We start from the raw sequence: 16,315 nt of genomic DNA, 5'->3' as shown, positions 1-16,315 counted from the left end.
CAACAACAACAACAACAACAACAAGAGCAACAACAACAGTCACATCAGGAGGACGCCCCTACAGATGATCCTACTGCACCTCCTGTGAGCACCAAAGGCTCATGCTCTACTGCAGATCGTACTGATTACAATATTCAGTATGAGTTTTTGGTTGATGAGGATCCTCCGCGCGTAGTGGCCGTGGGATGACAGATTGGAGGAGGCCAGACCATTCATGGTGCTCCTTTATTGCCCACTCATGTGCGGGTAATGATTGATGATCCAAGAGACCCCCAGGCTCGAGTGTCATTGCCTACATCTGAAATCCAATTCGTTGGGGAGGCCTTAGGCACATTTATAGCTTGGCCTAAGGCTATGATCATGCCATATTTTGGCCCACCAGCGGTATTATATTCTTCTTTTTATTATCTTAAATCTTCAAGTTATAATTAAACGATTCCTAACTTTTGTAAATGTGAGTTGCAGGTCTACCATCCTGAGAAACAACCAATTGCTCAACCTGTGAACGAGGCTCGTGAGGAAGTAGAAGACCATGATGTTATATCCATATTGACCTCCAAATTAAATAAGTTGAGAAAAGGACCGGTAGAGATGTTGTGGGAGTTAAGAACATTTGGCCTCGAGTGCCATGTTCCATTGTATATTAATTTCGATGATGCTTATGAGATCATTGGTGGAGAAAAAATGCTCAACATTTCATGCATACAACTATGGTGCATGTAAGTTTTTTATTTGTTATTTTCCAATTTGTGTATTAGTATTATTACTTTTTAATAAATATACTTAACTTTATTCTTACAGGTACATGGACACCATTGTAGTTGAATCAGGTCGGGCGTCATTTTATGGCTTTCTTGAACCTCAGACCATTCAACCATCTGGAAACACATTAGATTTCAGAAAATCATATATTCAAACATGGAATACTGAGTCTAACAGAGAGATATATATCGCGCCATACATTGATGCGTATGTGTTTCCCAATATTGTCAACTTTTATCAAATTTTAATCAATAAACTAACACACTAGTTGTTGGTACATGACAGGGGCCATTGGCAACTCATGGTGATCATTTCAAAAAAAGCACAAGTTGTATGGTTTTGCTCTCTTCATAGGAAGATTAAAGCGGAGTTGAAGTCCTTGATACAAACGTAAGTATTACATTCATTCTTATCAATTCATTATGATATTAATATATTAAAGGTTTAATAGGTTCGGAAGTCCCTATATTTGCGGGTTAGTTTCAATTGGGTCCTCCAATTTTGGAAGTGATCAATTGAGTCCTTGTTTTGGTAAAACTGAATCAATAATGTCCTTGCCGTTAATTTTAGTAAACAGTGTTAACTTTCTGGAAAAGTGGCATGCTGAGGTGGCTTTTAATTAGCACGTGGCACGTTGTGTGGAAAAAGCTCTGAGAACAACCAAAATTACTCAACCCTCTTTCTCTTTCTCTTCCAAACTTCCATAGCCAAAAGCTCTGAAGAACAACCAAAATCTCGTTCAGCACAGATTCTTCCGACTCTTCTTCTCCATCTTCATCTTCCTCTTCCCACAAAGCCCTCTTCATCATTCTCATCTTCATCACTTGCATTGCCTTATCAACATCCTTCGCCTTTGTTTTTCTCTACTTCTCTTCAAAGCCACCAACACCATCAATCTCTTCTCTCCTCGCTTAGCCTCTCTCCAAACTCAACCGCCCCGTTGTCCTTTTAGTTTCCTTAGATGGGTTTCGATTCGGTTACCAATTCAAAGTTCCAACACCCCACATTTCTTGTTTGATCGCTAACGGAACCGAAGCAGAAGCCGGTTTGATTCCGGTTTTTTCGTCTCTCACTTTCCCTAACCATTATTCCATCACCATCGGCCTCTACCCTGCTTACCATGGCATAATCAATAACCACTTCAGCGATCCAGTTTCTGGGGAGGCGTTTTACATGGGAAGCCATGACCCCAAGTGGTGGCTTGGGGAACCCTTGTGGGAAACTGTGGTCAACAATGGATTAAAGGCTGCCACTTATTTTTGGCCTGGGTCTGAGGTAAAAAAGGGTCTTTGGACTTGCCCTTTCAATTATTGTCGCCAGTATAATGGATGGTTCTGTTCCGTTTGAGGAAAGGGTTGATACGGTTTTGGGGTATTTTGCTTTGCCTGATGACCAGATTCCTGATTTCATGACGCTTTATTTTGAGGACCCTGATCATCAGGGTCATAAGGTTGGTGCCGATGATCCTGAGATCATTGAGGTTGTTGCCAGGATTGATACCATGATGGGGAGGTTGATTCGGGGTTTGGAGCAAAGAGGGGTTTTTGATGATGTTAGTATTATTATGGTTGGTGATCATGGAATTGTTGGTACTTGTGATAAGAAGTTGATTTTCCTTGATGATTCGGGGAAGGGGAGAAGGTTTCGGGAAAGGGGAAGGGGAAGGGGAGAAGGTTTCGGAGAAGGGGAAGGGGAAGGGGAGAAGGTTTCGGGAAAGGGGAAGGGGAAACAACGTGCCACGTGCTAATTTAAAGCCACCTCAGCATGCCACTTCGCCAAAAAGTTAACACCGTTTACTAAAATTAACGGCAAGGACATTATTGATTCAATTTTACCAAAACAAGGACTCAATTGATCACTTCCAAAATTGGAGGACCCAATTGAAACTAACCCGCAAATATAGGGACTTCCGAACCTATTAAACCTATATTAAATTATGTTTCAAATGTTTCAAATTTGTTTAGAGTTGTGACTGGGACCAGAGGACAACAACTTGAAATTATATATCCTAAGGTTGGAATTCGTTGATCTTTAACCTTTAATTTTCGTAGTCAAATTTAAACCATTACATTTGACTAAGTTCTTTCACATGTTTAGTTTAATAAGCAGAATGATTCATTGGCATGTGGCTACTACATCATGTCATGGATGAAGGCAATCATCCGAGCAGAAATCAGAGGGGAATGGACTGAGGTAAAAATTTACATTTGAAAATCTTAAAAATATCAATAAAGTTTTGACATTAAAATGAATATAATAGTAAAGTTTCCTTGATTATGCAGCGGTTCAACATTACCTCTCCATTGTCCACTTCAGTAATAACGACGATAAGAGAGGATTGGGCACCATATTTGAATAAACATTTTAAATAGCTATAGCTTTAGGTTTTTCCTTTCATGATAGTAGCATTTTCTTACTTGTGCAGCTTTTAAACTGTTAATAGATTATTCTGAATAGATGATTATTGTGAATAGATGAATCAAAAATTGGCTTCTTTAAAGTTTTGATGTAGCATTAGCGTCTTTTAGTTTTACTATTTAATTGGAATTGATGAATTGATGATAGCATTCTTTAAATTAATTAATTTTGTGAATATATATGAATTGGAAAACTGGTTTCTGTATTTCAGATTTGGTTGAATGAGCTAAACCGAATAAAATAAAATAAAAACAGTCAAGGTAACGTTGAAGTATACACCATTTGACGTTCAAACATTGACAGTAACGTCCCGTATAGACAAATTCGACGTTAACCTTACGTCCATCCCCTTATACTTGACGTCAAATATTCCTTTAAATATAAATATTTATTCAAATATTACTCAAAAATTGACGTCCTCTTTGAACTTCGACGTGAACATTACGTCCATTATCTTCCGTATTGACGTTAAGTTTACGTCACTTCCCTCGTATATAAGACGACAAATCTTACTATAAATATAAATATGTATTCAAATATTGAATGTCAATCTCTTTACTAACTAACGTAACCTCACGTCGTTGCACAATGTCGACGTTAGGTTTACGTCAAATCTCGATATAATCGACGTCAAATTGTTCTATTAACGTCGCCTCGTGATATTCGATGTAAAAGTTACGTCAATCGCTATGACGTCGGTCGTGAATTCATCGTTAAAAGCCAAATATAACCGACGTAATGCGCTGTTTTTGCACTAGTGTATTTATTTTCTTTCAAACTTTGAACTTCATGTTATTGATGCTTGGTATACTATTTAACAGGAAGATTTCTCTCTTAGACTCTTAAAAGTCATATCTGAGGTGGGATCTACTTCTGATGTTGCATCAAGAGTATATGTTGGTGACAATGACATCATCAAGACCCATTGATAGGTTGATGTCGTTGGTGGAAAGAAGAAAGGACGATTATATGGGGCAGGATAACTTGCTGCCAATTACAGTGTTGGAAGAGGCATATTGAAACACCAACCATCTACATCCAGCACTTCTAACGAGAGCAACGTCCTTAGACAAAAACTAGAAGCTTGTGACCAAGCTTATTATGCACTTCTACAGAGATTTGAGAATCTGGTCATGACATTGTGTCCTCAGCAAGGACATAATTAGTCTGCCCCCATCATTGTCCCAGCAACAATGCCCACCAATGCACCCCACCCCAATGCAGTTATCTATCCAACATTAGTTGTTTCCCTAGCAATTGTCTTTGCAAGAAGAAGAAAAAGAAGAAGAAGAAGATTTTGATGATTATAATGACACTAGTACAATTAAAGGAATAGGCACCGATTATTTTCATTCATAAACATCGGTTTGAGAACCGAGGCATACATAGGCGAGGTAAAAAGTATTCGCCTTGGTTCTCTTTAACCGAAGCAGTGTCTAGGATTCGACTCCGTTCAATGAACCGATGCAATATCAGTTCTTCTGGGAGCCTTCAGATTGGGTATCCTCCATGAATGTCATCGTTCCGCTCAATTAGGACTCTCTTTTGGGAGACTCATTGATCTTGTAGGAAGCAAAAATGGCAACTCTCGCCACGGCGGCGACGTGCTTTAGGGATTCTTGTGACGGTGGCGCGATTAAGCGTTTTGGTCGCAGAGTTGCAGGTCCGATGATGGTGATGGAAGAAGGTTGAAACGCGGTGGCTAGCGCGACGGTGGATAAGAGGGGTAGATGAAATTCGCGCCTAGGGTTCTGTTTCTGGATCTATTTGAGTTTCCCTCTTTGCAGGTGATGGCTGCACGCGACTTGGAATGGTTGTGCGTTCTCCGGTTGACGACCATGGATGTGCTCATGGCGGAGAAGATGAAGATGGCGGTCGCAGCATCCATGGAGTTTGGACGAGAACGAAGGCGCTGTGGTGGCGGCTTGCGCGTTTGCGCGTGGTGGCCGGCGGCATGGTTGAACGGCGGTGCTTGTAGTGACCCTAATGTCTGGTGATGGTGGCGGCCTGATGCTGGGGTTTGGTGGAGAGGAGAAATCGTGAGGCGAAGGGAGGTAATGATGAGAATAGCGAGAGTGCGAGAGAGAAATCATTTGGTTTTTTATTTTAACCTAAGGGTACTACCTCAGTTATATTTAAAACCGGTGCCTAAACCCTTTAAGTGCATCAGTTACACAGCAAACTAGTGCCTAAACCATTTAAAATTCATATTATATGCCTCGGTTGGCCTTTTACTCGAGGCAGTAACATCTATAGGCATCGATTCATATATAACCGAGACATATAATCGCTCAATATTTTCCAAAATGCCACCGCAGTTTTATACGCTTCGATTTCAGTAGAACTGAGGCGTATATAGTGCGTTAAAAAAGCCTTTTTTTACTAGTGTGACTATTAGGAGTTGATGAACTTTTTAAAAGATTTATGTATTGCTTTTTATTTTTAAACTTAGTTGTTTGGTGTTGGTTGAATGATATCATCATACAATAACCAATTTGAATTAATGATATAGATGTTGAATGATTGCATTGTCTGAATTGGTAATTCTGAGTGCATCGATTCCTTCATTGGCAAGTATATTGTGATGGGTAAGGAGCATAAGCAATAGCACTAGAAATTGTCATAATCATTACCGCCGCACTTACCGATTTATCCATCGGTAATGAAAAACATAGATCTTGGCCGTCAGTAATGTTTGCATGTTTCATGCTTCATTACCGATGACCCATGGCCCTTGATAATTACCGACGATCAATATCTTTCAGTAATTATCGACAGCCTAAGACTCTCGATAATTACCAAGGGCCATAATCTGTTTGTAATGTTTTCCGACAAGGTATTACCGATGAATTTTGTGCGTCAATAATTCCTGTTTTTTTGTAGTATATTAATTTGAAATAAATGATAATAATCAATTGAACAATAACTTATGGATAACCTATGATGAATCTATTTTGGAAAGTAATGGAATTAGCCTCTTTTAACATAAATTTTTTGAAAGTCTTTTATTTGTTATTTTATTACATTCACATTTATATTAATATTCAATATTAATTCCATTAGAATAGCTTTTTTCTTTTACTTTTTAGTATTTGCATTTTCTTACTAACTTTTTTAGTAGGATTTCATAAGATTCAATTATTGAAAAAACATTTCGTATTCGTTGGAACAAGACTCAAGATTAACTTAACCCTATCCAGTTTTTTAACTACTATCTTCATAATATTGTCTTGGTTAAGTAGTGATAATTTGATAGGTCAACAATAATGTATCACTCACCAAAATCAATCTATTTTTCATAATAAGAATAACCTTACAATCTTTTAACATATTTGTCCATTCTATAGTTGAAAATTAAAATTTAAGACTCAACTTTTTGCATAGAAACATAACATTAAACTACCATTTGACAAAATTCACAAATATTTCCAAAAATTCCCAAATTTTGAACAGGAACAATGAAAAATCAACACTATAACACAATCATTAGCTTCCCTTACTTTCAAAGGACCACTCACAACTTTTGGAATCCCGAAATGTGTTCAAGCCCGTCAACCTAGAGAAAGTGAAAAGAAACAATTTGATCAAACCAAACGAACCATTAATTAACAAGGAAAGAAAACAAAGACTCTAAGAGCACATGTAACCAAAGAAGAATTACATCCACTTCCCAAAACAAAGTCGGTATTCCAAGAAGGTGAAATTTGACTTGCCCAAAAGAGAATTTTGTTTTGTCATACTCGAAAGAAGCTTTGCAACTATTGAAAAATACATCCTTTGTTCAAGAATAGGAGGGGATATGAGCGAGTTCATAAGGGAGGGAGATGGAGTTTTCATAGAGGGAATTGAATGAGAACATGAAAGTTGCAGCCTAACTTTGTTAAAGAAGTTGACCTTGGTTTTACAAGAAGAAAGAAAAGAGGTTTTACAAAAATTAGATTTTATTTATTTATTAAAAAAAGTTAAGAAAACTAAACATCATCTAAGAGTAGACTAAGTGAACACTTTCAACAACTAATTCATTTAACATTAATTTTAAGTTTTTAAATTTTTTATGAAAATAATTAAAAACCTTTTACATTACGTTTCAATCGATTTCGTCAACTTCAATAGTATCACAATTTGTCCTACACTAATATTTAATATTTAAAAGTCAGTTTAATGATAATACATCGAGGAAAAGTAGTACAATTTGTTTTTCACTTTCAATTTAAAGTTACACTTTTATGCATATTTTCTTGCTGTGTTCATACATGAGAACTCTCCGTAGACATATATAATCTTTCCAAATAAAAAACGTTGCATGTATTACAAACCCAACCAACAAACCATCTATCTATGATACCACAGTATTTATGTTTTGGTGACATGAGAATAATCTAAAAGAGAGCTCTAGAATATGAAGTTAGGGTTAAGGTAATCCCAAGTGATGGGTCTAAAAACATCACCAGCCTCACATTCTATGACTTCCAATTGGTCCTTGGTAAGATGCACGTACACAACCCAATCACCATTCCCTAGAGGGCTCTTCATTGGCATCACATAACCAGCTTCACCACCCCAAGGAAAATGGAATGACCCAAACACAACCTTCCCCCACCCAAAATCCATCTTCCCCTCCAAAAACCTTTGCCCACAAGACACCACAAAGCTCCCTCCTTCACTTCCATCACAGTAAATCCTTGCCAACCCTCCCTCTGGTCTATGACCCTCCACCCAATCAACCAGCCCCAAGAAATGCTCCTCCGTCGTCGCCTCCGCCAAGAACTCGTGAACCGCATCAGCCACAAACCCTAATGGCTTCTCCATCAACTCCTCCACCACCTTCTCTCCAAAGGGTATCGAAAGCACGTTCCCGAAGTAATTCCCCATCAACGCTTCCTTCACTTTCTCACTTTTCCACAGTCTTCTCCTTCCATCAACCACGACTCCCACTTTCGCCACCATCCTTTTGCCGCTCCCCTCTCTTGAAGCCGCACGTGCAACCATCTTCCACAACAACGCACAAAAACACTCCAGCTTCGTACGTTTTCCGCCATTGCCACTCGCAAGGGCTTGCATGCTGTGAAGTTTCTCAGCAGTTACGTAGTATATGCGACTCAAGAGAGGGGCGGTTACGGTTTGAGATGGGGTGAACTTCGAATTAGGGGTGTACATTTGGTGAAGGGAAGTTGGAACAGAACATGGACGACGAGGAGTGAGGAGGGACCGACGGAAACATGGGCTCTTAGTTGTGGCCTTGGTGGGATGGGCCGTGTCGGCCCATGAAGTCAGAAACATGTTTGCTGAATACCCATCTGCAATGCGATGATCAAATGAACATGCTACAACTATTCCACCGCACTTTAGTGATGTTGCCTGCATTAGGGTAAATTCATGTAAGAGAATTAATTAAACTACTCTAATCCTAGTTTTCTGTTTTCTTTTCCTATCACGTTTTTTTTTTTTTTGTGAAATCAATTTCTCTCATTCAAATCGGTCTCTTTCCATGAAATAGCAGCCACATGTTGATTAAGACAAAGTTGCCAAATAGAGAAAAAGATGGTTCTTAAAATATCCTTTTTCGTACAAAAATATAGCAGCCACGTGATAATAAAGAATAAGCTGCCAAATAGTGTCTGAGAAAAACATGTTCTCAAAATCTCCTTTTTGAAGAAAGAAATAGCAGCCACTCGTTCTACGTCACGAAAGCTTATTTAAATCAGGTAAAGTGTCTGTTTATTTAAATTAATAAATAAATATTTCTATATTTTATTTTTCTTATATTAAAAAAATTACCGTTTTAATATAAAAATTTAATTATTTTATCTTTGTTAATAATTTAGATAATTAAAAATATTTAACTATTACGATGTATATGTATTAATGACGATGAATTAGTGTTAATATTTAATTATTCGGTAAATTTTAAAATAAATCTTTCACTTTTTATGTTATAAATTGAAATTTAAATATTTAATTATATAATAACATTAATTTTATATTAATTATTTAATTATTAAATAATTTAAGTAAAATTAAAATAATATAATTAAATTTATTATACTAATATTATATTTTAAAAATGTAAAATTGACCGTTAATCATATACATAAATGTAATATTTTCAAAATTTTTAAAATATGTGGAATGCAGTCAGAGTATACTTTTTCTCATGGTTAAACTAACATTAGTTTCAACAAGTACTTCAAGTGTTGTTTTATATCAAAGTAGTTTCAAGTTTGATTTTTTTTTATCAGTAAATAATATTTTATATCTATAAAGAGAACATTTTAAGGTCAAAATGGTTTCAAGTTTGACTGCTATGTATATTTAAAGAAAAAGTTTTATAACCAAATAAAATATAAAAAATGAAGTTGTACCTGTACAACAAGCACACCATTTTTCTTCTTTGGAACAAACTTGCCTTCAATAGATTGGTCTGGGTTGTAAAAGTTGAGGTTCTTGAGTTCAACATCTGCCTGAGCTTCAACAAAATGAACACCACGATTGTTGCAGAGAACTTCAGGTTCACCCATGCTGTTGAGCATGACTTCACCTGCAAAGACATAATAAGAGATTAGGGTTTGAGCCAAGGCCTTCTTCAAAGACTCCACCATGGTTCCAAAGCTGATTTTGTTGGTGGCACTATCTTCCATGGTTGTGGATGTGATAATAGGGTTCTTGTAGCAAAAGAATACTCCTACATCCAATGGAGGTAGAAGCAGGTCAAGGTTAGAGAGTGGAAGCCAATGTTCCTGCATTGGTAACACTGCTGCCACCACCTCTTCATTCGTCACATGCACAGAAAAATCTCCATTTTCAGAACACATTTTTTTATTAAGACGTGAAGGGTGGTGTGAAAGTTTATTGGGTTGGTGTGGTGAAGTTGTTTGTCCAAGTGGTGCATTTATAAGCGTGGTGATGAGAAGATATATATGGTGGGATCAAACCACGTTCTGCTGTTACTTTTTCATTCCCTGGATTGGAATGATCCACGTCAAATAAAGTCGAATTCATACACAATCGTATTTTTAAGGCAACAAGTAGTTCTTTATATATTCACTTCAATGAGTCACTGTATAAAAGGAATTTGTGTTTGTTTTTATTTGTTTTTTCTATTAAAAAATTCTTTGTATCTAATCTTTCAACTACTTAAAATTGAATATTTTAGTTCTTAACGAAATGAATAAACTTTTATTTTGATCCTTGCAAAGTACATATTTTTATTTTAATTTCTTTAAAATATGAAATGATATACTTTTAGTTTTTATTAAAGCTCATTTTTAAATAAATAAATAGCACATCTTTTACAAAATCTGGATTTCTATTGGGTGACATCAAATCAAACGTGGATATATAGTAGGTATATGTCAACCACAGGTCAATGTTATTTGAAATAAATTTTTACGACGTAGAATAATTTAATGAGTTAAAAGTTTATTTTTTACATAATAATAAAATTGTTTAAAAAATATGTTAATAATATTTGTTATTTGTTAAACTTATGATAGTCTCATTTTAGGATCACTAATGTGTCATCACATGCTCGAGATGATATGTCTTGACATGAGAAAAAGTGTTAAAAATCCTGAAATAACTATATTTATAATATATAAGTGGAAGTAACACTAGTACAGGAAGGGGAAATTACTTCGGTTAATTTTGCTTATAGGCACCGGTTCTGCAACCGAGGCATATACGAACGAGGTAAAAAAGGAGTAGTTTTATGCCTCGATTCTGAACCGGGTTAAAACGATATCGGATTATGCCTCGGTTCTTAAATAACCGAGGCAAAAACATGTTTTTTTTTTGTCTGCACAGTCCCTCTTCCTTCCACAATCCCTCTTCCTTCCACGTCCCTCTTCCTTCCACAGTCCCTCTTCCTTCCACATCCCTCTTCCTTTCACAGTCCACCGTCCAAGCATAATTCAAGCACAGTTCAAGTAAAATAGTCCAGAACAGTCCAGAATTCAAGCATAGTTCAAGCAAAACAAAACGGTCCTACCAAATCTCAAAAATACAGAACAAATATTAGAAGCAAATCTCATATTCAAATATCAGATGCAAATCTCAGAAGCAAAAATACGCCCTTGCCGCGACCTCACCGGGACCTCGCCACCACCGCTACCGTCTCGCCGCGGCCTCGTTGCCGTCTCGCCGCGGCCTCACTACGGTCTCGCTGCGGCCTCGCTACCGTCTCGCTGCGGCCTCGCTGCCATCTCGCCGCGGCCTCGCTGCCGTCTCGCCGCGGCCTCGCTGCCGTCTCGCCGCGACCTCGCTGTGACCTAGCTGCCACCTCGCCTCCAAGAAACCACTGCGATTCGTTCAACCCTTAGATCGGCGAGCCACCATCGCTTCCCCTCTACTTTCGCCGCCGGCCAACATCGCGCCTCCCCTCCGCTTTCGACGTCGGCCACCATCGCGCCTCTCCTCCGCTCTCGACGCCGGCCACCATCATGCCTCCCCTCCGGAGCGCAAGCTGTTGCAATGGAGGAAAGAGCCTCCTCGCGCCGTGGCTGCCAAGTGGGAGAAGAGAGATTCCCCTTTTCTACTGCAAGAGTTTCTGCTTCTACTCTACGAGAGGACAGAAAAGCGTTTCTGGAAAAATGAAAAAGGAGATACGTACGAGAGGTAATAGGCCTCGGTTCTCTTTTAACCGAGTCAATACCCAAATTATAGAACTCAGTTGTACCTTTAACCGAGTTAATAAACTGGAATGTGTGCTATATGCTTCGGTTCTCACTGAACCGAGACATATAAATTCATCAAAACTACAAAATTGCCATCGGTTTCTGATAGGCTTCGGTTTTTCTTAGACCGATGTCTATTAAGCGAGTTAAAAAGCATTTTTTTTACTAGTGTAAATCTTATTTTACATGGTAGTTTAGTAAAATTGAATTGAACTTAAAATAAATATATCTTTAGTTGATTATTTATGTTATACAAATCAAAACTAGTTCATTTTACAAAATCTAAAAAAAAAATACTATATTATTATATAAACTATTTCGAGACCAAATGTTTTTTAGTTGACAATGTTAATTATTAGTATTTGTTAGTGTCGCAACCGGAATCGCGACGGGACGAGGATCCAATAAAAAGAAAACGGGTTTTGAAAAGAGATTTTGGAGTCGCCACCATAGTTTATTCTGGAAAACTACGGAAAAACCATAAAATGATAAGGCATGGTCAATTTGAACCAGATTCTTGGTTCGGGAGTCGGTTACGTGTAGGGAAGGTATTAGCACCCTACAACGCCTGCCCTAAGGCAGTACCTTTAACTAAATGCGTGAATATGGATGTGGTTTTCAAAATGTTTAACTTTCCCTTACAATAGAACTCTGAAGAAACAAACAATATTTTTTAGTTTTTTGGGCCCGACAAGGATTGACCTTGCTCCTACGTATTCTCATGTGAGAAATCAGGGTTACGTAGTTCTTTTGGAAACTGCTTGAGAATTTGTTTGAAAAATTGTTTGGAAAATAATTTGGATTTTTGGGAGAGTGAGCCTGACAAGGACTGGCCTTGCTCCTACGTATCTCCACTTTTGATGGAGAATCAAGGATCACGTAGTTCTGGAAGGCGATATTGTTTGTAGTTTTGAAAAAGTGAATGTTTTTTAGTTTCTGAAGATTTTTATATTTTTTGGTATTTTTGTTGTAATATTTATATTTTTTGCGTAATGAGTACTAGGCTGATGCGTACGATCGCACGAGCACTCACACGACTTTCTCTTTTTATTGTTTTGCGTAATGAGTACTAGGCTGATGCGTACGATCGCACGAGCACTCACACGGCTTTTTCCTCTTATTGTTTTGCGTAATGAGTACTAGGCTGATGCATACGATCGCACGAGCACTCACACGGCTTTCTCTTTTATTGTTTTGCGTAATGAGTACTAGGCTGATGCGTACGATCGCACGAGCACTCACACGGCTTTTATTTATTTTATATTTGGGCAATAAGTACTAGGCTGATGCGTACGATCGCACGAGTACTCATACCGATATTTATTACATTAATTGTTTTTTTAAAGTTTTATATATTTTTTATTATTTACAATTTTTATAATTTTTATACAAAACAACACAAATAAGTTTACTATAAATAAATAAAACAAAGGGGTGAGGGTTACTGTACAAGGAGTCGAACGTTCGTTAGGGAAGACGAACGTTCATTGAAAAAAGTTGGAGATCCGTTGAGGACGAACGTCCATTGGGAAGACGAGCGCTCGTGGGGAAGGCTGACGTTCCAATGGGGACGAACGTCTATTGAGAAGACGAACGTTCGTGGGGAAGGTAGGAGATCCATTGTGGACGAGCGTCTGTTGGGAAGACGAACGTTCGTGGGGAAGGTAGGAGATCCATTGTGGACGAGCGTCTGTTGGGAAGACGAACGCTCGTGGGGAAGGCTGACGTTCCAATGAGAACGAACGTCTATTGAGAAGACGAACGCTCGTGGGGAAGGCTGACGTTGAGGACGAACGTCTATTGAGAAGACGAACGCTCGTGGGGCCGAAGAGCTTCTGCTAAACGGCTCATGCAACACTTCGCTGCAGGTTATGGAAAATGGGCGAGCTTGAGAGATAAGGTGATTGGGTCACTGCGGGTGGTGGGGTGCAGGAACGATGATGGTCAGTGTGGGCTGTTGTTACCGGGGAAGTTACAGGGGTGCAATGGTGATGAGGGAGTTAGACGGTGATAGGGAGTTTCACGGATGGTATGGGTTTGGTTGCGAGTTTTGGTGCTGAAGAAAGCATGAGAGTGTTCGGTGGTTGAGGAGATGGGTGGCTCGCGAAGGTGTTGGGAGGTTGATGATGACCAGTGAATATGGGGAGAAGAATAGAGGTCCTCGGCAGCAAAGATGGCTGAGGATGATGCAATGAAGATGGAGAAGAGCTTGGGGTGGTGGCTCGAGGTTTGAAGGTGGTGTAGATGATGACAATGAAGGATATCGGGTTTCACGGCTGAATTGCGTGAAGTAGGATGGTAGCGATAATGATCTGGGGTGATGAGTTTTCTGAGTTTGCCAAAGCCATGGTCGGGTTTGTTAGTTCTGAAGCTGGCGAAGTGGTCGTGGTGGTAGCAGGGTTGAGAAGGTGATGGCATGCGGAGGGGAGTGAGCTGCGGTGGTGACTGTTACATTGGTTGTGGAGGTGCTGTTGCCGCAGGTCACGGTGAAGAAAGTGGTTTCGGTGGCGGCTTACAGTGACTGCCACTGTGGTGTTGGGTTAGATGGGAACATGATGAAGATGGGGGTGCGATTTGAGAGGAGGAGAAGTTTGGTTGGGAGTAGTGAGGCAAGGTGATAGTGCGGCGGTGACTAGGATGACAGCGGCGGCTGAAGAATGGTGGCAGCAACTTGGTGGTTTGGATGGAAGGCTTCCGAGGAAGATGATGACGGTGTTAGACTGGTCACGGTGGGGAGTTACAGTGGTGCAATGGTGATGAAGGAGTTAGGCAGTAATATTGAGAATGGCAATGGTGGCTGAGGGGCTTGGGATGATGACGGCTGTGACTCAAAGATGGGTTCTTGGTAGTCCCGTGGAGGTGCTACCTAGTGGCTGATGAGTGAAAAGGTCATGGTGACTGGCGGTGGTCAGAGATGGTGATTGAAGGATTCGAGATGATAAGGCAGTGAAGCAAGAGTTGTAGAGGAAGTGATGATTCCCGGTAGTATCAGGTTTCCCGGTTGGTGTATGGTGGGAGGTAAGAGTGATGAACCAGTGGTCTCAGTGATAATGGCGCAAGATGGCTGGGTGATTTGGTTTGTGTTAAGGATTGCCGGATGCATGGGTATGGATATGGTTTATTGATAGAAAGATGAAACAATGAATTGGTGGATTATGCATGAATCTTCGAAATTCAAATTGAATAATGGGCATGGGAAAGATAACATGAACTCAGTGCAACCTTATAATTCACAGTAACATCAACACACAAGATAATCTTTGACGTGCATTCCAATATCATAGCTAAATAAATTTACGTACTTCAGAGATGCCTTTCAACAATGAATACAATCAATTTAAACACACACCTCTTGAAGCTTCCTTTCGTTTCTTCCGCTTTCCGTGGCCTTCTTCAAGTGCCCTTGCCCTTTCCAGTAGCTTCCTCTTTGCCCTCTCTGTAATCTTCCTTTCTTCTTTCTCTCCGCTTGCAGCTTCTTCGCAACACTCACAGTTATCCGTTTCGGGTCTCTCCTTTCCACTTCGGTTCCTTCCTCTTTCTATGGCATTCTCCTTCCCGTAGCCTCTCTAGCGGTTTCCTCTCTCTGGTGAATGAAGACGCGGAAGGGTGATAGCCGTGAGTGTGGATATGGCTATGGTGACTGGTGCATATGGATGAAGGTGATGACTGGGTGAGGATGATCGGTGTAGTGAGTGATGGTCGTGTAGTTACGAGGCGTTTGAGGGTGGCTGTGACAATGGGTGAATATGGATGGAGATGATAATGTATAAGGGTTAATTATAGGTCCAGTGGTGGAACAATGTTGGAGATGAAAGTGATGGCCGAAGGGTAGGGATGAATATGGTGGGCTGAAAATGGGTTCCAGGCAATGTATATTGGTGATTGAAAAATGAAGATCCGGTGAAGTCAGTTTCCCCCAGGTCTTGAAGATGATTCCGGAGGGGTCCAGAGTGTGGGCTCTGTATAAGGTATTGGTGTTCAAGATGGATATGCAGAGGTGACCTTGCTGGAGATTCCGTTTTTTTTCTTCCTTACTTTTTTCGAATAAGGTCATGATGCTGAAGGTAAGTGGGAGCCCCAGGTGAGTGGGAGGCAGGGCGTTGCACGCGTTTCAGATGGCAGACGGAATCAGCAGAGGTTCCATGTGGGCGCACGTGGAAGACAAGTGGAAGTGTTAGCCAGGAATATTCTCTGCTTCACCCCTTTTTTTTTAATCGCGAAACCCATACCGTCTGCAGCTTTCACATGGCAGACATTTTCGGCAGTCGACGGTGGGAATCTTCACTGACATATCAATTTAAAATGCAGCCAGTTTTGGACGTTCGGTCAAGAGCCTGCTACCAAAACGAACGACCGTTCACGAAGATGAACGAACGCTTAGGCCGAACGTTCACAAGGTAGAACAAAACTGGTCCAGGTCGAATGTTAACAGTCACCAAAAACGAACGTTAAAACTCACTTTC

At 39.6% G+C, this 16,315-nt stretch overlaps 1 protein-coding gene and 1 pseudogene across 1 annotated transcript; one reads left to right on the top strand and one right to left on the bottom strand.

Annotated features, from left to right (window-relative positions):
- The first annotated feature begins 249 nt into the window (after positions 1-249).
- On the top strand, positions 250-5,177 carry LOC108341334 (uncharacterized; annotated as a pseudogene).
- A 2,246-nt stretch (positions 5,178-7,423) lies between these two features.
- On the bottom strand, positions 7,424-10,029 carry LOC108341333 (coniferyl alcohol acyltransferase). The gene is made up of 2 exons (XM_017579033.2): positions 9,543-10,029; positions 7,424-8,538 (listed from the first exon to the last, which is right to left on the bottom strand). The coding sequence occupies exons 1-2, from the start codon at positions 9,990-9,992 to the stop codon at positions 7,573-7,575; spliced, it is 1,416 nt and encodes a 471-aa protein (XP_017434522.1). The 5' UTR covers positions 9,993-10,029; the 3' UTR covers positions 7,424-7,572.
- Positions 10,030-16,315: the final 6,286 nt, after the last annotated feature.

This window comes from Vigna angularis, chromosome 6 (genome assembly GCF_016808095.1).
Source record: "Vigna angularis cultivar LongXiaoDou No.4 chromosome 6, ASM1680809v1, whole genome shotgun sequence".
In the NCBI taxonomy this organism is placed as follows: Eukaryota; Viridiplantae; Streptophyta; class Magnoliopsida; order Fabales; family Fabaceae; genus Vigna; species Vigna angularis.
The sequence above is the reverse complement of the archived record's forward strand: the minus strand, read 5'-3'. Positions and strand labels throughout refer to the sequence as shown.